The sequence below is a fragment of the Eupeodes corollae genome, chromosome 1 (assembly GCF_945859685.1).
Source record: "Eupeodes corollae chromosome 1, idEupCoro1.1, whole genome shotgun sequence".
Taxonomy (NCBI): domain Eukaryota; kingdom Metazoa; phylum Arthropoda; class Insecta; order Diptera; family Syrphidae; genus Eupeodes; species Eupeodes corollae.
The window spans coordinates 130,227,190-130,254,725 of NC_079147.1; the positions used below are offsets into that span (position 1 = coordinate 130,227,190).

A 27,536-nucleotide genomic window follows, 5' to 3' on the forward strand; every position below is an offset into this window, starting at 1 on the left:
TTAATTAAGTAAACAAATAGGTATATATATTTTTTAAAAAACAACAAACAAAAAATAAATTTAATTGGTAACTCATTATTTGTCCCAAACAACAGACTCGATCCAATCGATGTAGTTAAACACCCTGGTATATACTCCAGGGTAACCAATATTACCACATGCTTGACCATAAGACGTTACACCAATAATTGAATACATACAGGGATGATTTGGATGAACAGATTGCAGTGGGCCGCCAGAATCACCCTGGCAAGTGTCCTTTATATCCTGTTTCGAGCCGGCGCATATTTGAGTTCTATATTTTACTCCAGCTGGAAGTGTGTTTTCTCCTTCTTCGCTATAAATTTCATTACACTCATCTTCTTCGAATAACTCAACACCTGCCTTTTGAAGATGTGCTGCATTTCTTCCTGCTAGCTTGGTACTGCCCCAACCGGTTACAATTAATTGGGATTGATTGTTAAAGTCTTGATATGGTAAACATGCAGGTCTTATGTATTCATTAAATTGAACTTCAGATTTCAGTTCAATTAGGGCAATATCATTGTATCTAATAGACGTATTATATTCTGGATGAGGCAAAAGCTGTGCAATATTAAAATCTTTTGGTTTAGCATCATCGGTCTCAATTTCCACGTTTAAGTCTCCTAGGCGAACAATGTCGAGTTTTTCACTAGAAAAAAAAATGATATTAATATTAAACATTTTTGTTTGTTAATTTTGCTATAATTTTTCATTAGAGTATAAAACAGAAAATAATTTTTTACTATCTGAAGTTTGTTACTTTGTGTTAAATGCTCGTCTATTAAGAAAAGCAATCTGGAAATTCACTTCAGTTTGCTCTTAAATATTATGTATATTGAACAATTTTGAAATAGATACATAAATACTAAAATTGGAAAAACGTTTTTTAAGATACATGTTATATACATATGTTATGATACCCGTTTTTGATTGTTTGATTTGGAAAGCCTAGAAACTCTTAAAAGCTTTTTAATAATATTTGTCAGAGATATCATTTTTGGTAGAAATATCAGCCCGAATTTATTAAGTACATATGGTTGGACTCAAATGCGTTCAGAAATGTTAGTAATTTTTCTAGTCCCTATCATAGTGTAAATTATGGTTTAAATTAACTTATAACCACATATAAGAAACTTTACAGATGTCTCATCCCCAGACAAAAACATGTCTCATGTTTGTTTCCACTACTCCCTAACTGTCAACCAAAAAAAAAAGGTTTTGGTTTTATCTCAACAACAATGACTCAAGAAAGATTAGTTAGTAGAGCTCGTTAAGTCATTAGATTATGATGTTGTTGTCGCTGTGTTTACTAAAAAAACAAACGTTAATGTATTGCAATAAGTAATGCTCCATTTATTCATATTTAAATAATTTTATTATTATTTCCTACACTTAAGCAATATCTAAATGTGTGTATATAAAACTTTAATTTAACCTTAATGAGTTAAGAATTTTTTTTTAGGCCCTAGTTCACACAGGGCTGTAGCGCCACCTTAAGTTAAAAGTTAAAAATTAATTTCTATATAGTTGTGTTTTGGAACTAATTTACATCATCCACCTATCTCCACAATTGAGGGGCGCCAAAGGTGAAACTTGCGCAGAGCTCTTATTTAGTTCAAGCCGGCCCTGTAACTAACCTACCTGATCTGTCACGTCCGAGGATGATCTAATCAGTTACCCCAGGCCAGAGTATATCTAATAATTATTAGATATACTCTGCCCCAGGCGTCCGACCACGACGGTCAGCCCAATTCTAAATAAAAATTTTAGAGGAAAAATTTCCTATTACCCTTCTCCCTTATTCTAATAGAAAAATTTCCCGGGAATTTGATTCCTTTTCTCCCTTTCCTTCTTTTAAAGTTGATGGAATCTCATCATAACATCTCTTATTGATTCCACAAAGGAGTCAAAGAAAAACTGATTTTATTCTGGCAAAAAGAAGAAAGGGCATTAAATTTAATAAAACCGATCAAAAGATGCCCTTAGCTTAAAAAAACAAAACGAACTTTTATTAATAACTTCCATTGTTTTATATTTTCTTTGAGGTATGGAACGATAAAAAAAAATATGTTGGATCTAAGGCTGCTAATACCTTAAAGCCAGAAATGGAACCAGCGCCAGGGGTTGTCCAAACAATGAGCAAAAATGTTTTCGTTATGAATTTGCGGTTTATAATTTGATTTGTATGAAAAAGTCAATAGAAAATGTGTCTGCAAAAGTTTTTTTTTGTCAAGGAAGCGGGTTTGAACAAAGAAAACGTTCAATCACCGACGTACGAGGTAAATCTTCCTGGAGTCCAAGAAGTAGAAAACGAGTATTTAACAGAAGAAGGAGCACCGGCAACAATAAGTGCCGGAAGAAGTCCACAAGCTAGTAAAAGTGCACAGAAAAGAACTGCCTCAGAATCTTTTGACCAGGAACTAGAAATACAAAACGAACTATGCGAGGTTGTAAAAGATCTAGTAGATTGTGTTAAGAAGAATTTCTTGACTCAAAATGTTTTGTGTGAAGCTATCAAAGGCTATCAAACACCACAAAAATTAATCGTATACTTGACAAAATGGTATGACCTAAAAAAAACAAACATTTGAAGGGTAAACGCCATAACAGGCGGATTGAACAATTGAGAGTACGAGAAATTGAAAACAAAATCGTCAACTTCTTGACATGGAAGAACTAAAATTGCGACAACAAACGGATATGTGACTTGCTCTGCTTTTATTTAATTCTTTTATTTTATCTTACTAATAACTAGTAAGTCATTGATGTGAAATTTTGAATTGAATGTTATTTTACTTTTTTTAAACAGTAAATTTTTCTATTTTAATGCGTTCATGTATGTAGCTTTAAGTTAGTTAACTTTTGAATAAATATCTTTTTTATTTTGGTATTCATCATTGTTTTTAAATTTGTATTTAATCAAAGATTCGCTCCAATTTTTTTCGCATTCAATGCTGTGTATATCATTTTAAAGGTAGTGATTAGGGCTTCAACTTTTGAGAAGTTTCAAATTGTTAATTTTTAATTATGTTTTTAAATAAAAATAAATATACCAAATATTCTAAATAAACAAAATCATTAAAAAAAATCTCACAAAAATGTATCTTTTGTTAACAAAAGTAATTGTTTTGAAATGCAACACATTGTCGTTATTTTCAAATATTTAAAACTTTTGATCTAAGTGCCCCACATGATGTCTCTTCTTCGAAAATGAATGAATGTCATGTAGGTGACATCAAACACGCACAGACATAGATAATTTAAGTGTCAGAAGGTGATGTGGTTCAAGCTTGGCAAGCTTTACACAGAGTTGGATAACTGAGTATTGCAGTTTTTTATGATTTTTGGTTTGAGCTCAATTTTGTTACGTATTTTTGTGCCTATAAAGTTTTGACACAAATTTAAAAAAAAAGATTTACCTATTCACATTATTCATAAACCGGGGGCAGGCTTATAAGAAACAATATGCATTAATAATAAGGACTTACGTTGATCTCAGATCAACAACGTATTTCTTTTTTGTATAGTGTTGACTAGCCGATTTTGGAAATATGTTGGAAACGTCAAATTTTATAAATACTAATCCGGGGAAAACTTGAAGGTGCAGAATTTTATATATTTGGATTTCCTTTTTTTGTATCTTGTCGAACTTTATTTTTTTTTTGTATACTAGAAAGCCTTTACGGTAAAAATTGTATATGCCGAAAAAAAAACACTTCTTAGTTATCCGAAAATTGGAAAAAGATACAAATGTACATTAAATATACCTAAATTAAATATACAAAACTAACCCATTCCAATATAGGGACCTACAAATAATTTAAAATGTTTGTATATATTGTTCAATACAATAGATCCATAAAATATATATATAATCAATCATTTTTTTACATAAACGCTTGAAGACTTATCTCTAGTTTGTGAACATTGGCATTTTATGTGACAAAGAGCTTAATTTCCACTCCCATATAGACGATATCATTCTCAGAGCCAACTCAGCACTTAGTTTCGTTAAACGTTCTTTCAAAGAATTTTCTGACAACTATATAGCACGGTCCCTGTGTATAAACTATGCTCGCCCATTTTCAATCGTAGGTTAAGTTTTTAGTTTGTTTAAGTAAGATTAACTGCTTGAACAGAATGAGATGCAGCTGTAGCTAAGAAAATCGCTGTAGTATAAGCTGTCAATAAAAACGCTCACTAATGTAGCAAAGGTCGCCCACAATGGTGTAGCGCAGGAAATTTATTCGGGCATGTTTAACGCATATGAAATTTATATTTGAACTGAATTTGTATGGTAGCTTACTATAAAAAAGTTACAAAACCAGACAAAATTCTCAAATGCATTGAACGCTCCCAAAAAAAAAGTGTAAAGTCAAAGAATGAAATGGGTTTCCCCCATCTGTCATCTCAAATGTAGCTTGCAGCGTCGCCAAAAGTTAAAGTTGAGTCAACTTGCGCTACAGCTACTGCTACAGCTACAGCTACAACTTCTCATTGTGTCGATGTATACTATTTTCGTATCTCTTAACTTTGACAGTGCTACAGGCAACAGCTACAGCTACACCATTCTGTTCAAGCAGTAAGAATTAGCTTGTATTAAGATGAATCGATGGGGGTTTCGCCCACACAAAAACTAACCAAAATTACCAGGAAAATCCTAAGTCTAAGCATTAAGAAAATAAAATGTAGTATTTTTGATGGCCCACTATAAGAAGATTGATGAAAGGTACTAATTTTTTAAGTTCAATGACCAGTTTAGAAAAACTTGAGTTAAATTCGTTTACTGGACATTATTGAATTTTTTTGAAAAATCAAATTATACAAAATTTAAACAATATGCTACAGAAATTCAAAAACTTTGGATGTTTAAAATGCATTATCTCTGCAGTGACAGAGAAGTGGTTTCACCAGAACATAGATCCTATGGAGGAGAGGGACCAATGCCGATGGGATTAACATATGACATATGTACCGCACAACATTCAAAAGACATTGTTTTGGTGTTTATCGTAAATATTATATTCCGTTCAATTAAAAATCAGGAACACTACAAATAGAAAATAAATATTTTTGCTACACATTTCATAAGTACAGGGTCCACGAGAATACACAAAACTACAAAAACCATCAGTGGCTCAGTACGCGTGCTTTATTATAAGTCAAAAACATCGATGTCAAAACCATTAACTTCACCATTCAGGATGGAAAACCCTGTGAAACGACAACATATATATATGTAAGTCCATCGATACTGTGGAGGATCAAGATGAGGTTGTCAACTATCCAACTATATTCTTGAATTCGCTTGCCACTGCATGTTTTTCCGTTGGAAATTGGAGTACCCATCATTTTTCTTCGAAACATAAATCCACTAGAACTTTGCTACCGAACCAGATTTTAGTCAAGAAAATAATGGATAATTTTATCGAAGCAACCTTTCTGACTAGGAAATTCAAAGGTGAAGACGTACTATTGTGACGTATCCCAATGATCCCGACATATGTACATGTATGGCATTCGAATTCAAACGTTTACGGTTTCTGGTGCGACTCGCTTTCGTTTGTGGATTTATTTGTGTATTGATTTTTCTTTAAAATTACTTTTCTGCGCGCTAAGACAGGTGTATTTTAAAATTTTTAAAATTCAGAAAATATTTCTTAACAGACTCTTGGATACATGACCAAGTTCGTGCCAGCCAGTCGTATTTTGAATATTGTTTTGATGAGAGGAATACGTTATTCTAGATGGTTACGTATTGTTGACCTTGTTGACACTTTGACCAGTCATGTAAATAAATATGTTTGTCTCTTGTAACAAATAATTTTTCGACCATCAAACTTGAATTTGAGATGGAATAATAATAATGGTATTAAAAACATTTTATTATTCAAAAGGTTATCATTTAAATATTTGCTTTTAATAAGCTGATGAATAAGTTATAAGTAGTAAAAAGAGTGCTTTTATGTAAGGACGAGCTTACCATTTCGTAGTTTCCAGGCAATGAGCAGCAGTAAGCAGGTAATTTGTGCTTATTAGAGAAGCTCCGCAAACCCAACTATACTTTCCCTTCTCGTCCTTGCATCCTAACAATGCCATATGAGGAAATTCTTTCGGATGTGCGTCTTCACCACCGACCACCAAAGGAAAAACGGTTTCACGACATTTGGAAATTATTATTTTGTTTGGCTGACCTTCAGCAGAAATTTTCGTGGAATACACTTCAGTGTCAAACAATTCCGCTTTATACTGTTCACATTCTAGAAGAAAAATTAATTTGAAAAGAGTTACAGATATAATCTATAAGCCTTGATAAATATTAATTAATAAATAGATTTTTAATTTAAATTTTTAATACATAATTACAAAAATTATAATAGTAATTACAATTGTAAACGCTAAGGTCTTAAAGGTTATATGTTTTTATGTACTCTAGAAACATGTATAAGCATTAGAAATATTTCGATTTTTGCAATTGATTTAAAGTTGTGATCTTAATAATGTTGTTTTAATAAATTATAGTTTAATAACCGTATTTTTTTATAATTACTCTGGTACATATTTTGTGTAGGTTTTATTTTTACTGGCGACTTTCAAATAAACAATTTCCGAAAAATCAAATGGCATTTAAATTTTTGAAACAAACTTTTTTTATATTTTAAAATCTTAAAATGCAAGAAATATTCATATACAGATTCTTTGGATACATGAGGAAGTTCGTACGAACCAATTGGGCATTTGTTTTACTTGATAATTAAAATATAAATTAAAACTAGCTAAAACTGTAGTAGCAAATCTGACTATTTGCTTGGAAATTTATTCCATTATTTTATATTTTTCTTTATTTTATTTAAAATTTTCTTTCTATTTTGGTAAAAACTTATCTTTTCAGATTTTTCTTTTTACTTTTTTCGATGAAAAAGTCAGTTTTAAGCTTTAATTTTGCAGTCATTTTGTTGAGAGCGAACCAATGTACATTTTTGCCTTGTAAAAAGCATGTTCAACATCAGTTTATAACAATTAATTCACTAATTTACAGTAATCAATACGAATTTCTTTAAATTTCATTATTAAATTCGGGTTACTGTATCAAAGATGGGTTCAAAGAACCATCAACTTAAGAGTGCAAGCGCAATTTATTGAATTCTAATAAATTTACGTAAATGAACGGTCCAAATATTTTTCTTGCAAGTAATTAAAATCGGTATCTATTTAATAATTCCAAGTATATTTACCGTTTGTTTTCAATGATTTAAGCTTGCAACTATTTTGCAATTCCATTTTGATTAGTAATTATTAAATTTAAAAAAAAAGGTTATAATCGAAAAATACCTTATCCAAAACATTCTTGATTGATGGAAGCATACATGTATTTGCTATAAGAAAAAACTATGCATCAAAGGAACACCAATGGCTTTAGAAAATAATCAGAACAATTATAGCGCACATGTTGAATAAATGCAGAGCAAATAAAATGCAAATTTTGACATATGTATGTATATCATAAAATGACAACGTCTTAAAATCGTTCTGAATTCATGCACAACTCATTCAATAGATCATATAATCGACATCCATGTTTATTGTTGACGTACAGAAGTTTTTTTTAGTGAATTCTCACAGTTAAACGCAAAATATAATTTTTTTTCATTCCTGAACAAATTTATAAATGCAGAACATAAAAAATAGTTTTCAGATATAAAGCAAAAAAAAAAAAGAAATCCGATAATTTTTAAGGTATGTTCACTAAAGAAATTTCCGCTTCAGTTAAACTTAATCAACTTTTTAGAAAAATAAATTAGCAATAATAGCAGCAAATTATTTCATAGCATAATAGCTGTTAACATTTTAAAATGTCTAGAAATGTTTATATGCTACAAAATTCGTAAATTTATATGTAAGCACAGAAGATAACATTATTTAGACAAGAAGTATGCATTTTGGCGTGTTCACCTATTTTTTTTGCTATTGAGTGTTTGGTTTCCCCATACTGGAATAAAAAAAGTTACTTAAATCTATTTATTGCACTCATTTAGTTGGCATTGTGTGTAATCACACTGCCTGTTTCTATTCCTTAAAGATGATTTACAGTAAGCAACTTATTTTTAACACATGGTTCCCTCAAATTTGTATTCCAAAATCTAACTACAAACAAAATTCTAAATTTGGTCTTGCAATTATTGAACTGCTTAAATGATGAAAATACTAATCAAGTTTAGGAATCTGAACTAGCTTAAGTTGGCAATTGAACTTCTCAAGTATGCTTCTTGTAGCATTTTCTGTACAAACAAAATACGGAGACACCCGCCTATTGGTTCCACCTGAACTTCTTACGTCGCCAACGAAATGTTCTAAGCAATCTACAGCTGAAAAAATTGACTGTTTTGTTGTTTTACAAAGTATTGAGTTACACTTTTGTCCATTTCCAATTATACTTTGCGTTTGCAAATAATTTAAGTAAACAAAATACAGCACTAATAAATCATAATTTAATATGCAATTACAACATTTATTTGGATTGAAATTTAAAAGCTATACAAATCTGCCAATTTAAGACCATGTCAGATTATGTTGGTTAGGATTGTTTCGTTTTTGAACTAGGGCCATGAAACATTCAAAATGAAGCATTTAAATGGGCCTGAGGACTAAAATGAATCATTTTGATGTGCTTAAAGACTAAATGTGAGAAAGTGTTTGGTTTTTCACGCACACACATTTAGTCCTCAGTATGCACACCGAAATGTCAGTCTGAGATTCCCATCTTATAAATGGAGTATTTTTGGCCATGACATCCCAATTGTGGAGCAGTTACCTATCCGCGGTTATGCGTATGACGTGGTAGATTAGCACTTGCACTCCCTGAAAATTAAATTGTTGCCCGAAGTCTTGCTTTTGCAATGTGAAACACACAGGACAGCCACAAATGATCATCGGCCGTATGAGAGATATGTATTTCATTTCAAACGTAAAAGATTCCATCACCTTTATCAACTTCTACTGTCTCCAAATTTTTCCGCTGATCTTCAATACTATAGAAGTCATCATTAAAGATGTCTTCCTATGGATCTATATGCACTATCAGAAAACGTCTATGTTCGCTACTGATCTCTGGAGTTTCCGACACGTATTATCATATCTTTTACTATTATCTTAATGGTTTCGGGTCCCTGGAATAAACTTTCTAAATATTTTTGTCCCAGTTCTTGGCAATTGATAACCTGTAGTTATCCTTAATCAACGGATGCATTTTTTTTATTGTCGACTTCAGTGTCCTAACTTCCAAGTCGATTGTCGGTGCATAATTATGTAGTGCGCATATAGGAGTGTTTCTGTAGCCGTCCATCGTTCACTCCAGCCGCAATCATATTCATACACTGTCCTTGAGGAAGAGAGACATATAGAGCGCAAACTTCTTACGTCTTAAACTTTCACAATTTAATGTTGTACATAAGCTGATAATTAATACCGTTTCGTTTAAAGAAATGGACACCGCCTATTTGGTTGTCGGTATTTTCTTACAGTATCGTAATTTTTATGAGTCATTTTATAATTGTGTTTAGCTTCATTTTTCTGGCCATTAACATCTCAGGAGTCAGGACTGAAGTTCCTAAACATCTGGAAAGGTTTTGTCCTTCGTTCAATCCTTATCATTCAAATAATTTACATTCACAGCTAGAGCCTTCAGGCGAGTCTCTGACAGTGTCTCTAGACTGATCTACCCTTTTGCCCTGTGCCTTACTCTGACTTTCCAATTCCCTGACACCATTTGGGAGTAGAGAATTTCGGGATCTACGACTGCATTTTTTCCTTGAGCTTTTTTAAGTTCGCCTCGAACTTGATACTATTGTTCGGAGACCTATAGCGCCCCTCGCCATCCTCGACAAGGGTCTCACAGTCGTCATTATCTGGGATATCACTTTCTCTCATCACTTCTTTTTCAATGTCCTTAATTTTTTTTGACATTGACCATATTGGGAGCACCTTTGATGACCCATATGACGATGCCAGATGCCATACAACTGCGTAATTTCTCATCATGGCGTTATCAACTGGGAACAAGATCATGCGAATTTTTGTTGGTGATACGAGAAAGACCGTATTTATGCAGATAAATCTTTAACTCTTGAGCACTTATAACCAAAATTCGTCAAGTGGTGGCTGAGATAATACCCAATATATGTTAAAAAGTGGTCGGAAACTGCGTCAAAAAAATCGAGGTTATACATTATGTCAACGTTAAAAATGAATAAACTTTTAAAAAAGAAATATCATGAAAAAAAAGTATTTTATATGTGTTTTATTGACGTTCACTTTTGGAACCGCCAAATGGAAGCTAACACATCATACTTTTTAGTAAACACGTCACAATTTACTTGCACCCGAAAGGAAACATAAATCTTAAATGTACTAAAATCGATAGTGTCAACAAACGACACAAACAAGACACGTCCGCATCACTATATCATCATGCCCAACGACAAGATTAATTTAATTACCTTCTGTTTCACCCCACTCACACACTGCACAATAATCAAGAATAGATAGCTGCAACAGTTGCTATATAAACTCTAGACCGAAGTCAACCTGATCTTCAGTAACCTGCGATCAAGCTGATCATATTATTTTTTGTATCTTATATTAAAATTGTATTGCTTACAAATTGTTTTAAATGAAGTTTTTTTTTAACTATGCCGAGAAGCTTATTTTTAATTGGGGGCTCAACCGGGATCCCTTTAGCATAAAACTAAGATTTGAAAACATAAAGTAAAATCAGTGCTAAGTGTGTGGTTCTAGCCAAAACAAACGTGCCAACTATTCTACGAAGATAGAAGAAAGCGTGACAAACCAATAGAAGCAGCATCATCAGCCACCAGTCCGAGACTTACAAAACTTCCAAAGTATAAATTTATTTTATACTTTATAGTTATGTATATTCATTATTATTAATTTTTTTAATTAAATTTATATTATTATAACGTGGGTGTAACGTGACCTGGAGCAACAGATAATATTATAATATCGCGTAGATTTATGTTTAGGAACGCAGGCTGTTTTGGTCAATCGATCTCAAATGCAAATAAAAAACTTTATTTCATCTTTTTCCCAACGTAAAGTAACTGCGTTACTAAACATAAATCTACACATATTCAATAAAAAATTGGTCACATAAAACATACATATATTATAATATTGCGTTTCTTTTCATCTTAAAAAAAAAAAAAATGAATCAAGGCGCTGTGAATGGTCTAATTTCTCAAGCTATTAGCTCGAATATTGCTAAACTTGAACAAGCTATTCATGACCAACATAACATGCATACTCAAGAAATTAAAAGATTACAAAAATTGATGTATGACAAAGGTATAGCCTCAAACATTACAGAATACGAGACACAGACCATTAATTCAAGCATTGACCCTTGACATTATTAAGTCATTGCGTGATTTCGACGGCACTCAAACCTCCTACGTAAGTTGGAGAGAAACTCCCTCAATTCCATCAGACTGTATAAAATAGGAAGTAAAAGGTGATTTGCTGCTTTGACAGTTCTTAGGAACAAAATAACAAAGGCAGCCAATGATGTGCTCACAAATCATGGTATTGACCTAAATTTCGAGGCAATATTGGCAAGATTAGACTTCACATATGCTGACAAGCGACCTTTGCACATAATAAGACAGGGTTCTACTAGTATAATATAATTTTACAAAGCAATCAACTGCAAGTTGACCCTGCTGACCAATAAAATTATTATGACCCATGGGCCAGAAACCATCCTAATCCAATACACCTAGATTGTCGATTCAATTAAACGGTAATACCAACAATCCTTACTGCTTGAACAGAATGAGATGCAGCTGTAGCTAAGAAAATCGCTGTAGTATAAGCTGTCAATAAAAACGCTCACTAATGTAGCAAAGGTCGCCCACAATGGTGTAGCACAGGAAATTTATTCGGGCATGTTCAACGCATATGAAATTTATATTTGAACTGAATTTGTATGGTAGCATACTATAAAAAAGTTACAAAACCAGAAAAAATTCTCAAATGCATTGAACGCTACTAAAAAAAAAGTGAAAAGTCAAAGAATGAAATGGGTTTCCCCCATCTGTCATCTCAAATGTAGCTTGCAGCGTCGCCAAAAGTTAAAGTTGAGTCAACTTGCGCTGCAGCTACTGCTACAGCTACAGCTTCTCATTGTGTCGATGTATACTATTTTCGTATCTTTTAACTTTGATAGTGCTACAGGCTACAGCTACAGCTACACCATTCTGTTCAAGCAGTTAATCCATAATGATTACAGGCAACTACCATAACTTTTCGAACCTATGTTTAGTTTAGTTTAGTTTATTTTATTTTCATCAAACAGAGTTCAACTCTTACAGACTACTTTAAAAAGATAATATACTCGTAATAATTAATTAATTTTAATATAAGTATATGTACAAAAATAATAAAAAATAAAAATGGTAGCAATAGATAAATCTTAATTCCAAACAGATTGCCATAACAAAGCAGACAATTTTTTTTTTAAAAACATCTCTTGAAATATTAGAAAAATATTTATAACCTCAACAACAGAATTCGTTTCTCTTATGCAACATGGAAACGGTTCGTTTTTACTATAATTTCTGCTATAAAAAGTCTCTCAAATGAAAATTAGAGCGGAGAGTCTTTGATACGATTGCTTATTAAATCTTTTACAAACATTATTGACAAATATTTTCTCCTTACTTCAAGCGTTTGAATGTCAATAAGCAGGCATCTTTGTGTTTTTTCTATTCTAGAAGAATGCGTGATATAATAGGGGTTCCAAACTATGCTGCAATATTCCAGTATCGGTAGGGGTCGAAAAAATCTCGAGATTTTCTTCTAATAAACCCTACCATCGCATTAGCTTTACTGACTATGTAAGTATGTACGAAAGCTTTTCATCCAATATAACTCCCAAATTGTTTTTGCGTAACCCTATCTAAACTCGTATTGTTGATAGTATAATCAAATATGATAGGTGTTTTTTTCTATGGCATGTAAGGCTCTGACATTTAACAACATTCAGGAACAACTTGTTAGATTCACACCAATTAGCCAGTTTTTGGATATCCTCTTGTAGATACGGACAGTCTGTAGAAGATTGGATATCCTCTTGTAGATACGAACAGTCTGTAGAAGATTTTATGAGCCGGAAAATCTTGACATCATGGGCATACATAAGATACTTCGAGTATTTAAAATTTACCGGAATGTCATTTATAAAAAGGATAAATAACAAAGGGCCAATATGACTTCCATGCGGAACACCAGAAGTTACATTAATACTTTTGGATTTAAACTTTCCCAATTTTACAAATTGAACCCCATTTTTTAAAACAAGAAAAAATCCATTTTATGAAATTAGAATGGAAACCAAGTTTTGAAAGCTTAAAAATTAGTATACTATGATTAACTCTTTCAAAAGCTTTTGCAAAATCTGTAAAGATAATATCAGTCTGTAAACCATTTTCGAACCCGCAAAGTACAGATTCGCAAAGCATTGAAAGGTTTGTAGCAGTAGATCTTCCAGAAACAAAACCATGCTGGTATTCGGATATTAAATCATTAAAAAAATATATAATTTTTTACAGACAAGCATTTCGAAATATTTGGGATCACTGATAATTTGCATATACGCCTATAATTGGTCGCATTTTGCTTCGAGCTAGACTAAAATATTGGAGTTACATAAGAGATCTGGTAACAACCCAAAAATTGGCCCCTTTTTAAAGACAGATTGAAAATCAAGCTGAGCGGTAATGCCAAAGAAACAGCGCAGTTTTTTAGTGCAACAGGGGTTATGTTATCTGGCCCAGCACTTTTATTTACATCAAGACTAGCTAGAGCTTCAAAAACATCAGACACATTTAAGTCATAAGATGACGAAAAATCAGAGGGGTCACACGGAGCAGAAGGCAAATAAACAGATTTAAAATAATCGGCAAATAAATCGCATAAAAAGTCCATATCACTAGATACACAATTGGAGTACTTCATACAGTTTGGAATTGTGGTGACGTTATTTCTTGCGAACAAAGAAATAGCACACATTCGTAGAATTTAAAAAAAAACACCCTTTTAGCGAACAATTCTTATAATTTCAAATCTAAAATTATTACCAAGTTAGTACTTTGTTGGGTGACCACGATTTTTAAAAGTTTCCTGGCACTTATTTGGTAAACTTCCAACTAATTGATAGCATCTACTCTGTGGGATAGAATACCACGCTTCCTACTGGTCCAAAGATCGTTTAAATTTTTGAATTTTGCCTGCCCAATCGTGTTGAGGTTAAGATTGGGATTTTGAGCTAGCCAGGTCAGTACATCAATTAGTTGGTGCAAAAGCCAATCTTTTACTGTGTTTGATGCATGTTTGGGATAATTGTCATTAATGATTATCCAATTCACTGGATAGACTCGAAGGAAAATGGTTCCATGGTATTCTTAAGAGTATTGAGATACGAGAATGTATCCATTCTGCCATCAATTGTCACACTCCATGTCATGAAAATGTTTCTCAGACTATCATGTTGCCCCTCCGAGCTTCACAGTTTTAAGAGTGTACTTGTGATTGTCTGCAAAAACTACATTCTTCTTGGAAAGTATCGGTTTTGACTTGAGACATTTACACCAAACTCTTTATTAACTTCCGCCATTATGTCTCGAGATGTCATTTGTATACTTTTTAGCAATGAATCTGTAAATTTGTAACAAAGTTTTGCGAGGTGATGGCTTATGAATTTTGACTTGATTTGCCCTCGCTAAACCAATAGCATTATAAACTATTTAATGGGAACAATTAAGTGTTTTAGCTATTTGCAACGATGCAACGATATTTTACCGTGTGTATGGAAATCTGTTAAGAACTTTTTTTTTCTAAAACTTTAAACAAAAAAATAAGCACTATCTCTCATAACTTTTGACCGCGAAACTACAATGTTTACCGATTCTCAAACCAAACGATTCGTCCCATGTATATTTGTTTTCGTCAATAAAAATGTTATCTTCTCTAACAACTGCTTTTACATTTTTCCTTTCTTTCTTGATCAAATGGCGAACGAGCAACAGAGGAGCTTATCGCTTTCTCATACTTAAAGGATAATCTTTTTGCACCGAGTTGTTTGTGTTTTTCAATTTCCAGTATTATTAAGAATGGCATAGATGTAATTTTTGCTTTTAAGCTTCACAATAAAATTTGTATACCGTGGGTTCCAGCACTTGACTCCTTTAATTTCCTCTATGTTGTTGGTGTCCGAGGTATTTGAAAGCTGCGTGCAGAGCTCAACTATTTGCTCCTTTTGTTCAACCTGATTGCTTGCTCCGCCTCTAAAAATCAAGCCTTTAGCCAATGATATCCAGTCGGAATGTCGAATCAAATAAAAGTTCGAGATCGTCGATAGTCATATTTGATACAAGACTCGAAGTTTTTCCTTTTTTAGTGTTCATTTTTACTGGAGATATTTCAGTATTCAAACGCTTGTGCATTACTTATTGTAAGACCAGTGACAGTTCAATTTCTTTGTTGTAGATGTTATATATTATGTACATATTTTCCACTTATGAAATATAAAGTAAAAATTACTTGCTAATATTGTTGAACTTTTGTTTGCAATCAATTTTTTGTATACTTAAGTTATTTGAAAGGTAAAATTATTTTTTTTTTACAAGCACAAACTTTTATAGAACTATTCACTTCACCACCAGTGTTGTCATTCCCCAGGGCTGTATAACAAAAAGGGAAAAACAAGAATCTATCAAAGGTAACGGGATTATTAAAACTTTTTTGTTCACTGTATTTAATGTAGTAAAGGAAATTTTAATCGCGAGATTTTTCTGATAAGTGTGCTATTTCTATGTCGATAGCTGTATAACTTGACCCTAACGTGCTTAATATCACAAATAAAAGGCTCAGCTAATCTCAGCTGTTATTTACAAAAATAATAAAAGACCATGACCTAAGAAAGAAAAAAAAATGGTTGCCTACTTATATCCTGGCAATATCTGTTATTTAATTGATTTGTGTCAAACGAAAGGTTATTTAATTCTATATCGTCTATATTAATTAGATGACGCATAAACTGTTTCCGAAATAGCAATTGGATGACAAAACATTAAATAGGTAACTAATTACTATTAAAAAATAAAAAGATATGGGAATGTGAGTATGAAATATGTATTTTGTATTAAAAAATGTTCAATACTCACTTTTTGCATATTTCTTTAAAACTAAGTTGGTGGGGACTGTATTGTCAGATGTAATAATCTTTTTTTCCGCACAGCATACAATTTCTTGTTTATTATTATTAAATCCACATTTAGAGTAATTTCTACCGCTGATTTTATATCTCAGAACGTGGGGACAGGTAAATATGGGTTGACATGTTCCTCTTAGGTTATTGGTTCCATCAACACAAGTATCACCTTAAAGGAAAACAACAAAAATGTACATTAATTCAATGAATTAAAAATTCTATCAAAAAATATTTTCATCACAAATATTCATATAAAACACATACATACATATACATATGTACATACAAAGATATACAGAGGTATTATAAAAAAAATAAGAACTTTCGCAGTATAAATCGAACTCTAGATTTTAATCCAACATGACAATATGATGGTAGAGAAGTAAAAAAAGTGAGTCTCTCGATTCCGTCCGTCCGTCTGTCGGTCTTTCTGTCAGTCCACGCCCCTACAACCAGAACCATTCTGTCGATAGAGTTCAAACTTGAAATTGCTCAAACTTGGAAATTAAGGTTTTAAGCTGATTCGCGTTATGCGTTTTTTCTGCTTTTTTAAGACTTAAAATTACAGTAGTCTAATATTTGTTTTGGTCAAAAATTGAAAAATCGATTTTTCTTAAAAACGAATCGGTAGATCTTTGTTTAATTTTTTCTTAAAAATTTCTGTGGTTCCGTACCGCCCATAATACTGTTATTTTGTTTTAATTTTTCTTTAGAACTAATGAAGCTTTATATCAATAATTATTTGCACAAGCATAATAATAATATTTGATGATCAAAATTTCATTGTTTTTGATTTTTTAAAAACAAAAACTCGATATCTCGAAAACGCCCATCATTTTTTTTTTTACAAAAATCAAATATAAAACGAAGCTACAAATAACTGTCTACAACCAATATATTTGACCTGAAGTTGAAATTAAATGGCATTTAAATTGTTTTAGACAAACATTTTTAAATCTTAAAAATACAGCATTATTTTTGAACACACTCATTAGATACAGGAGCAATTTCATGCGACCCATTCATTTTGTTGTTGTATTCCTTTATACAATCTCAAGGGGGAGACTAGTTGGACTTGTATAGTATTTTGGTCTGCCTACGTTGATTTGAGAAAGGGTTCTAAGGTTTGATAGTCTTGAAAAAAAAAATTATAGAAAAAATAAATGAATTTCAAAAATTATTAGTTCTGTGGCTGTAAAAGAAGTGAAATATATAGAACGTTGGAGAACTTAGTTCAATTTTTGCACGTACCTTAATAAATCATTAATAAAAAAGAAAAGATTCTTCTACTTTGAACGTCGAACTTGTCTAGTGGTAGAAGCTGATTAAGGTCAATAATTCTCGAGAATTTTCTCCAAATGAGTCCTGAAACTAAAGGACGTTCCTATCCCTCTACCTTTCTAGAATTATCAGCCCTTCCCACATAAACAAGGCATAAAAGCCAACGTTTATGTCACCAACTCCCATCACACCTCCCACGTTATGTTAGCGAAAAAACTAGACAGCGCTCCTCTCTCCGGTGCTCCTTCCCACCCTAGGTAACCTAGCTCAATTGCTGTTTACCGATCCAAATGTTTTCCCTACATATCAGAATGATGTAAGAACATCAACTGACTCATCATCTTTATTGGGCTGGATCTAGGGTGTTAGGGTGACCTCCGAATGAACTAGACTTATCTGCATATGCGAATCTCTGTACAGACGGACCTCTCTTTCTTCGCAGCTCTTGCGACCAAAGATGAATACAAACAAAAAAGAAAAGAATGATGAGACCGGTATCTCTTCAAGACCGGGCGGCAGTTTGACGTCAAAGCCTGTTGCCGTTTCTACTGCAGCCAACACAGAGGAGGGAGTAGTGGCAATCCATGGACCCTCCTCTGTTGTTGGTAGCAACGAGAGTAGGCAGGGTTGTGGTCCTACCACTACTAATGAGAGTACATCCAGAAATGGAAAGGGGAAACTCTCAAAAAGCCTATATAAACAAAGGCGGCAAGCTACGAGAGTCCTAAAGGCCTCTGGTGCATCATTGGAGGCTGAAAGGACACCGCAGCAAGCCGCTCGCGTTGAATGGGCAAACAGTGTCCTTGCTGCAAGAAGGATAACTGGAAGATAGCCAAGTCTCTTTTTGATTATATTCTTGGTACTAACCTCTTAGTAAGTAATGTTGAAAATGAACCAACCTCCATCACTAAAACTCGACAAGAAGTCCTAGACATAACTCTTGTCTCAGATACTATTCACCATTATGATCTTGGACTGGAAGGTATTCAGTTCAACATAAATGTGGATAAAAACCCGAATCTATTAACTTTTCGAAATTATCGGAAAACTGACTGTCTCATTACAAAGTTTACCAAAACCTGGACTGTCTAGTCCTGCCTCAAATGCTAATGAACTTGAGAACAAAGTCAATGACATTACCTCAGCTATGAACAGATCGCTAGAAATTGCTTGGCTACTTATACACATAAGTGGAAAGAGCAAATCACAATGGTGCGCCTCAGAGCTTGACTCGCTCAGGAAAGAATGCAGAAAACTCAACCGACCCAACGCCGCAAGACTAGCCTCTCACTGGGACTCTTACAAAAGTCTCTAAGAATTTACAAGTAGGCACTAAGGATATTTAAATGATCTTCTTGGCGATCCTTCTGTATCACGATGAAAGAAACTTCTGAAGCCTCTAGGTTACGGAAAATTCTTTCAACTAGTCTAGATATGCCAAGCTGCTTGAAAAATGCAGACGGCTCCTGGACATCTTAACACCTTCAAAGAACTCTTACAAAATGCCTAACTAGGTTAATTTTTTGGGCTGATCGGTGTGGACTGGGTGTTAACCCACACAAAACCGATTTAGTCTTATTTGCGAGGAGATACAAAATTCCATTTGTATTTGGTCTGACATCAAAACATGTTTATACTTTTATCGTACAACAGTGTTGAATATTCATACAAATTTAAATAATAAAAACAATTCACATTTGTTTATTTCAATTTGGAGTTTTTCTTATTTATAGTTATTGGTTTTAGCCATCTCCTATTGTTAAGTATAAAGTAAATACTCGATTCATCAATAATTTCGATTAGTTTTACAAGTCGGTGCTTTTTACCGATTGCAGATTTTTCAATACAAAATGTTTGCATATCAGTTTGAACTATAATTTTTCAAGACTTTAAAAACGTTATTCTTTGTTGCATATAAATCTCTCTAAAAATCTTTGATTAAGATTCTGGGGACTTTGACCTTGTTTAAGTAGTATTAATAAATTAAAATCATATTTGTGCATGGAATAGGCGTATGTATGTAACTATCAGTTACATTTTTGACAATCAAATGTGATTCCCACCTAAGATCCCGTATATTATGTAAAGTGATCCAACTCAATTCAAATACATTGACAATTTCCAATTAGCTTTGGTTGTCGTGTTTCTATTTAGTCAAATATTAAAAAAAAACTACGTTTTACTATCGTCAATGGCCCACATAAGTTATCTGACTCATTTTTTTCAGTAACAGTTCACATTACGTTACCATTTAAACGAAATGCCCATCTAACCATCACAGTTAGTACTATTTTGTAGGTTTATATAAAAAAGATTTAGTTTATAATCGTCGCCTTCAGATTTTATACATTTTGCCTTTAAAATAAAATGTTTCACAAAATTTGTCCATTTAAGGAAAGGTAGACACTTTTTTAACTTCCCATAGGAAGTTATTGTAATGGGTCCGATTTGTCAAATTGAAAATTTTGACATTTATCGACGTTTCAAGGTCCCTAGAGTCGAAATAAAAGATTTTTAGAAAGATGTCTGTACGTGTGTACGTACGTTCGTACGTCCGTACGTTCGCGACGTTTTTTTCGTCGTCCATAGCTCAAGAACCAGAAGCGATATCGATTTCATATAAATTTTGTTATACAGATAATAAAGCAGAAAGATGCAGAAAGGGTTCTCAAAAAAATTGCGTGGGTGGATTTTTTACCATAGCAGTTTAAAAAAAAGGTGAACATTTTGGTTAACCCTAAATATCTAAAACGCTAGCGACTTAAATTAAATTTTATATTATATATTGTAACGTGATATCAAAGAAGTTAATTTTTGAAAAAAATCAATTTAACGGTTTTTTTTATAAATCAAAAAAACTGAACAAAAAATTTGACACCTCCAAAATTTTACGACTAAAATATGATTTTATCTCCAAAAAATTTTGTGCAACGAAGAATATTGTTTTCAACATTCGATAAAATTTTGAAAAAAATTCGAATTGACAGTTTTTTTTACAAAAAATAACACTCTAAAAAAACAGTACTAAAACTTGGTAAAAATTTACTTTCGACTCAAATAGCTTTTCAAAAATTAAAAATATTGGTTTCAAACTTATTTTATTTCACAGAAAATATTGTTTTCGATATTCAGTAATTTCTATATAAAAATCCAACAGTCCGTTTTTTCATAAAAAATAAAATCTACAAAAATTAGGCAAAAATATGGTAAAAATTGATACGAGTACATATAGACAAACTTTTAAGCAAGACAAATCGACAGACGGGATGGGAAGTTATCAGTGTGGGTCGCACCCAGCCTCTTTTTTAAAAGGTTTTTTTCTCATGTTCATACTCTTTGAACACTGCCATCAATCTGTTATAAATGCGGGGATAATTGATATAAACTATTAACGTATGTGGTGTATTGCTTGTAGGCAAGCCAGAATTTCAGATATTATTCTGGTCTCTTGAATATAAAAATATGTGCAAATAAATAATAACTCTAGCAATTTTATAGCGAAGAAACATTTATTTCTATTTTTATTTAATTTTCAAAGTTCACTTTTTTACATACAAAACACGCAAGATTGATTGATTTTGACATTTCTTCCCTGTTTTTTGTTCAGTGTTGCCATACTTGCTTTTTTTTGGGGGATTTCTTTGATTTTAGTGCTCGAATGCAAAAAGTACTTTGCATGTACCCAAACTCGCACCCACCACAAATCCTATAGCGATCGCAAGCAGGGGGGTTGCATACCTAGCTGTCAAGCACTATTCACATGAGAACGACCAACGAATGAACGAATATTCGTCGATTTTGACATTTCTTTCACATGAGAGTTTTTAATTCGTCGCGAATAAGTTTGACAGGCAAACACCATTCACCCTTCCGAAACCAAAACAAGAATGATTTTTTTAGGTTAAGTACGCGCGATTATTTTATTCGTTGCTAGTGTGGATAATGTTAACGCGAATAAAGTTTGACAATTCGTATCAACTACCATTTTTTTCGCGATGAATAAATTTGTTTTATTAACTTTTATGGATACATGATATCGAAAAGTAAAAGTATGCATCATAAATCAAATAGAAACTATATTGCTATCGTTTGTTAAGAATTTGTGTGGAAATATGTCTTCAAACGTATATAAACTCACATTTTTTAATTCATTTGTCGTTCGTGGGTCGCGCTCATGTGAAAACTACTTTAGTACGACGCACAATGGTTCAGTTTGTATGAGAGCGCGGAAATAAATCGATAAAACCTGTTATATAAATCGAAGAGAAATGAAATTTGGCACACACCTATCCTGAAAGGGTTTTCCGGAAAATTGTCGTTAAAAATTAATTGTTTGTTCTTCATGCATATAACAGGTATCAATTCATATACTTAACATCAAGTATTAGGAAAAACCCATATACCGGTAAAACCCCAAAAAGCACCTTCTTTTATTTTACCTGTCCCTATTTTTTGCGTAATATCATAAAAAATTTTAAGATTATACCTGATTTATTTTCATATTATATTTAGGTACTTACATATAGTTAAATAAATCATAATATTTTTTATTTTTATTATAATTTTGTAAATAAAAGTAAGGAAACAATTGGAAAATAAGTCAGGAAAAAAATAGTTTTGTGCTAAAAATTGAATGTCTCACAGGTTTTTTTTTTAACGAAAGGTAGGTACATATATTTTCTGAAAATTAATCTCTAACCTAGTTACCTGTGACAAGTATTTTCCAAGAAATTGTAATTTTTCGGGATCTATCGTCGTCAAAACCGTGTTTTTTAAGACCTGATTCAGTTGAACAAAATTGAACATAAGTCACAGGGTTGGATCCAGACGTATTTCATTTTTTTTGGACTAGTTAGGTGAATATTGTAGAGTTCAAGTAAATGCAGTCAGAGCGTGTAGGCAAGTGAAGCAAAAATTAAATTGTAGCTCTAAGGAAAAAACAATCAAATTTGTATGTTAGAGCTTTCTGCTCTGACTTATCTAAAATATACATATGGGTGGTTATACAAAAGTTGGGTAACTTTTGAGGATATTTTGTTTACGATAGTTAATACTTACAGTCACTTTTTTGAGTACATTGTATGATATTTGAAAATTTCAGAATTTGACTGCCAGGGGACTGACGAGTATACACAGTTTTGAAAGTATTATATTAAAATTTTATACATATTAGTAAAAATATCTTAGGATTTATTAATGATAACATAAAATCACTTAGTAACAATTAAAAATAATTATTCGTGTGTAATACTATAAGAAAATACTATATCAGTTTTCGAAACAGACTTTTGACATTTAACGTAACATTATTCAACTATCTTTTACAACTTTCACATAGATTTATTAAATATTTCTAAGTCATCAACAAACAATATGAACAAAATCTAAAAATATTCATCTTAAAAGTACAAACGATCATTAAATGAAGAACAATAACTATATACCTGACACAAGACTGACGCCATAGGACTGACGAAAAAGACGAAGTTTGAGATTATAATCAAAACTAATGTTGTTTTTTGTAATTTCGAATATTAACAAACTACATTTTAACAAATCAAAATATAGTCAGTCTTATTTAATAGAATTCGCTAAACAGATGAATAGTTATACAGTGAATAAGGATTTATGTAGGCTCTATGTAACGTTGCAAAAATTCCTATTTATAAAAAAATCTGCTATAAATTTTAGTTATACAATGCTTATATCAAAAAAAGTGCCAAAAGTACTATAAAATCTGCTAGTTGTCATAGCAACTAAAATATAACAAAATAATTCCAATTATTTGTATGATATTCTCTTTCGAAAATCTATATTTTTTTTAGATTCTTCGTTTCTTCGGCTCACGAGCTAAACTCGAGAGGCATTATTGTTTTTATTTTAATTTCAAAAAGAGAGGAGAGAAATCAAAATGACATTTACGAAATAATAATAACAATAATTTCCTTATGTAGGCTCTATTCAACCTCAAAACGCGTTTAGCTTATTATGGGACTATGCAACCTTGTATAAGTTTTATAAATAGCATTTTTGCGTTTAGAGGCATTATAGAGATAACATAACTTTATGTAGGCTCTATACAGCGTTTTTAAATAAGACTGAGTATGAATAAATAAAAATAAACTTTACATTAACAAAAAATAACGACTCGCCATAGGACTGACATGTTGACTGGCTTAACACGGGTATAGACAACAAACATAACCCAAACTCTGGTACAGTTATGGTGGCCGTCAAATTGTGCGACCCACAACTAACCTAATTACCAACGTTAAAATTTAAAGTGAGATTTGACGTTGAGTCAGCGATATTTCGCACGAATTTTAAATTTAAATTATACACAACGGACTGACTGAAAACTGAACACAAAATTTCTAATTTTTTTAAATAAAGTGGAGAACACTGCATTATAAACGATGTAGTATAAATTAAACTATATACATAACAGATTGCAGTACATTGATAAGTTTTCTCAAAACAATGATAATTTTTACTAGACAGCTACTTAATTGTTGGTTTTCAGGGTTGTGACATGCCAAAGGACTGACGTTTTAAGAACTAATTATGTTTTTTTAATAACTTGTATTCAAAATTAATAACTGCAATTGAGTGACCAAATAAAGGTCTTTCCATTGTTTTAAAATAAATTGTAATCTCAATAAAATATAATAAGACTTTGTATATACTGGTTGATGACATCGAGTTACCAAACTTTTGTATAATCACCCATATATACATATATATAAAATGCATGTTTTTTAAGCTTAAAGTACATGTTTTTGAAATAAAAATTCTGGCTTAAAGTTTTATCAACGCTATTTTTCGTGCCAAGAAGTTAGTGCAAGAAAATATAGGAATCAAAATTGAAAAAAGGGTAACTTTAAAGCCCTGTATCTTTAATACTTCTGAACAAAGATTGCTCAAATTTTCAAAAATCATAGACCAACTATATAACTACAATAAAATAAAAAAAGGCATACTAACACTTTCATTTTTTTGATTTTTTGTCCGCATTTAAACCACTGCGGAAGGCAGAATCGCTACCGGTTTGTAATTTGAAGTATTAAAGTTTTTTTTTTAAAGAAAGTAATGTTAAAAATATTAATTTATATACAAAACCAAAATCCCAAACTGAGCTAAGCAGGGGGACAGCATGCCCCCTTTCATATTTTGCTATTAGTACGCGCTACCATCCATTTAAAATATATTTTTTTTGCGTATGTAGAGTAGCTCAAAAAAATTAAATACGAAAAAGTAGGGTTAAGACCGAAAAAGAAAATATTTGTTTATGACTTAAAGCGGTGTTTCGTCGCCTTAATATTTTGAACATGTTCTATTGAGATCCCTATCTAACTGTAAAAAATCATAAGGAAATTCGCCCCCTTATGTGTTATATATGTAAAGCTAGACAAGTATTTATCAGTCTTAACATGCTTCGTGACCCTCAATTTTTAATCATTTTATTTTAGGAATCAAAATCAAACAGAACTAAACAATCTAAACTATCTTTAAAATATTTGATGATAAAAATTGTCAAATTTTACTTTTTGGATTTAATATATCAAAAACTTTTTGATTAATAAGTGGTATTTAAATTTTTAAATACACAGTTATTCTGTTTGTATAATTACAAATATAAGTTCTATTTGTAAACAGAGCTTTTGGATACAGTTGTAAGTTCGTTTGATCCCGTCGTGCACTTTATTTCAAATTACTTTCATCTTTAAGAACCTTACGCTTTATTTATTGCCTTTTTTTCTTATGATATCAAATTTACTGCAAAACGATTTTTATAAAAAACAACTTTTGTAGAAATCTTCATAGGTTAATTTCTTATTTCCGAAAATAAAGGTCATAAAATAATTTTCTCGAAGACAAATAATTAAACTATTGTTCTCTAATTTGATTTTTCAATGGTGTGGAAATAGCAATATATTTTGTACGTAAATACCAACAAAACTAATTTTTTGTACTAGTACTAATTGTTTCTAGGATAGGGCAAGTTTATTAATGTAAAGGTGCACCATGTAATGCAAGATTCGCGTACATAAACGTAAATACAATGCATTATAGCAGTCGGTAACTTTGCTTAAAAAACAATCTGATAGCTGAAATGCGATCAAAACTGCAGTAATTTTTTTCTGTTTCCTCTTTGAAGAAAAATGTCAGAACAAGATTAGTAAGTAAAATAATTTAATATTTATTACATTTTTGGCAAACATAAGATGTTTCTGTTATTAAGAAATTGAAATATATTAGGTCCGTTTGTGTACCTGCTGCAATAAAATTAGAAAGAAGAGAAATTTTAAAGAGTGGGGGTAAAATTATCCCACCAAAAAAAAACAAAGAAGTAAGCGAACGGGAAAACAATAAATTTTTCACACAATATTAGTGTCTTGTTGCTGTTCTTTGAAAATTTGTTTTTAAATTTTATAGCTGACAGAAAAAGCGAACAATTTATTTAATTTATTTGAATTTATATCAAACTTAACACTTCACAAATCAGCCCTAAGAAATTTCTTGGGCTAAAATTAGTAGGTTGGGGAAATATTTTACTCCCTCGTGAGCGCTCTTTTTTACGAAAAACTACGAAATTTTTAAGTACGCAAACAAGATTTGGGTAAATTTAGTATTTTTTCGTAAAATTGCACTTTTTTAGCAGAGTACGCGAACGAACCTATTATTTGTACTTCATATGAATGAATGAATCAATAGTTTTTTTCATTGAAAGCATTTAAAGTCCTAGTAAAACATTTTCATTTGACATTTTCAATGAATTTTTATAAGACTATAAAAAAACCAAAACCCGCTTAATTTAATGATTACTTAATTATTTATGTCATTATTTTTTTATAGACGCCTTCTTTGATGACATTTACGAACTGGTTTTTGATATTGTATATCTGCCGCATTCTTGCAGTAGTTTTTCTGTTCGTAAATGCATTGTATGAATTTTTTCGACATGGCTTTGCAACTAGTTACATTTCTGAACTCACCCATAGTTTTTTCTATGAAAAACTAATACTAATTTGGCTAACATGAAAAAGAAATACAATCAAATGTCATTTTCTTTTAGACTTAAAATTTGTCTCGAATTTGTTTATGTCCTTAGCTATTCAAAAAGTTATGTCTACTGACTGTATCGCCTGGCTAACCCAAGTTAATTTCATTGAATTCAAGCGTATTTAGTAAGCAGCATTTTCCTTGCAAGATTTTAATTTTTTATAGTTTTAGTTTATATAAACTTACCTTAATCTTTATAACTCGAAAACTATTATTCTAAGTCATTAAACTAAAACGGCAATCAAATCGGCATTTTGTTATGGTTTTGAATAAAGATAGTTTCTTCATATGTATAAATTTAATTACATATAACTTCTTTCCGTTGGATATAATATATGACTGAAAATTCTTAATTAATATCGAATATGTTAGATTCATTTCGGCGTCCGTATTCAATTCAATTAAATAGTTTCAAAAATACACAACTTGAATTATATTCATTTTGCTCTTCAGTATAAATTCGAATATTGATTTAACGGCCACTGCAACTGCAAGAAAGAGCACCAACAGAGCTCTAACATATTTTCTTTTAATTTTAGTATCGCGTTTTAGTACAAAAAAATAAATAAAACATTATTGTTGACTTTTTCTACTTAAAAGCTATGTAAGATGCCTACGCCTACGAGCTCATAACCAACATTTGTTTCTATCTTCTTATTATCAATTCACGTTTCATTCACACATATTAAGTTTCAAGTATAAATTACCTATTGATGCAGATAAAATAAATTTATTTATGTTTAAAAAAAACAGACAAAATATCAACAATGACCTCCAAGACTGCATTTCAAAATTAAAACAAGTAAAACTTCTCGCTAATGAAATAATTTCGACTAAAATAAAAACTTAATAACAACATTGAATGTCTTAAACATTTCTAATT

General features: G+C 31.6%; 1 protein-coding gene across 1 annotated transcript; it reads right to left on the reverse strand.

The window, feature by feature from the left end:
• LOC129938955 (venom protease-like) lies at positions 1 to 27,536 on the reverse strand. The gene is made up of 4 exons (XM_056046801.1): positions 27,361 to 27,536; positions 16,263 to 16,478; positions 6,008 to 6,284; positions 1 to 673 (listed from the first exon to the last, which is right to left on the reverse strand). The coding sequence occupies exons 1-4, from the start codon at positions 27,437 to 27,439 to the stop codon at positions 76 to 78; spliced, it is 1,170 nt and encodes a 389-aa protein (XP_055902776.1). The 5' UTR covers positions 27,440 to 27,536; the 3' UTR covers positions 1 to 75.

Coding starts and splice junctions, on each gene's coding strand:
- LOC129938955 (XM_056046801.1), bottom strand. CDS start 27,439: ATGCAGTCTTGGAGGTCATTGTTGATATTTTGTCTGTTTTTTTTAAAC. Junction 16,479..27,360: donor TATTTTATCTGCATCAATAG/GTAATTTATACT, acceptor TTTTCCTTTAAG/GTGATACTTGTGTTGATGGA. Junction 674..6,007: donor TGCCTGGAAACTACGAAATG/GTAAGCTCGTCC, acceptor TTTTTTTTCTAG/TGAAAAACTCGACATTGTTC.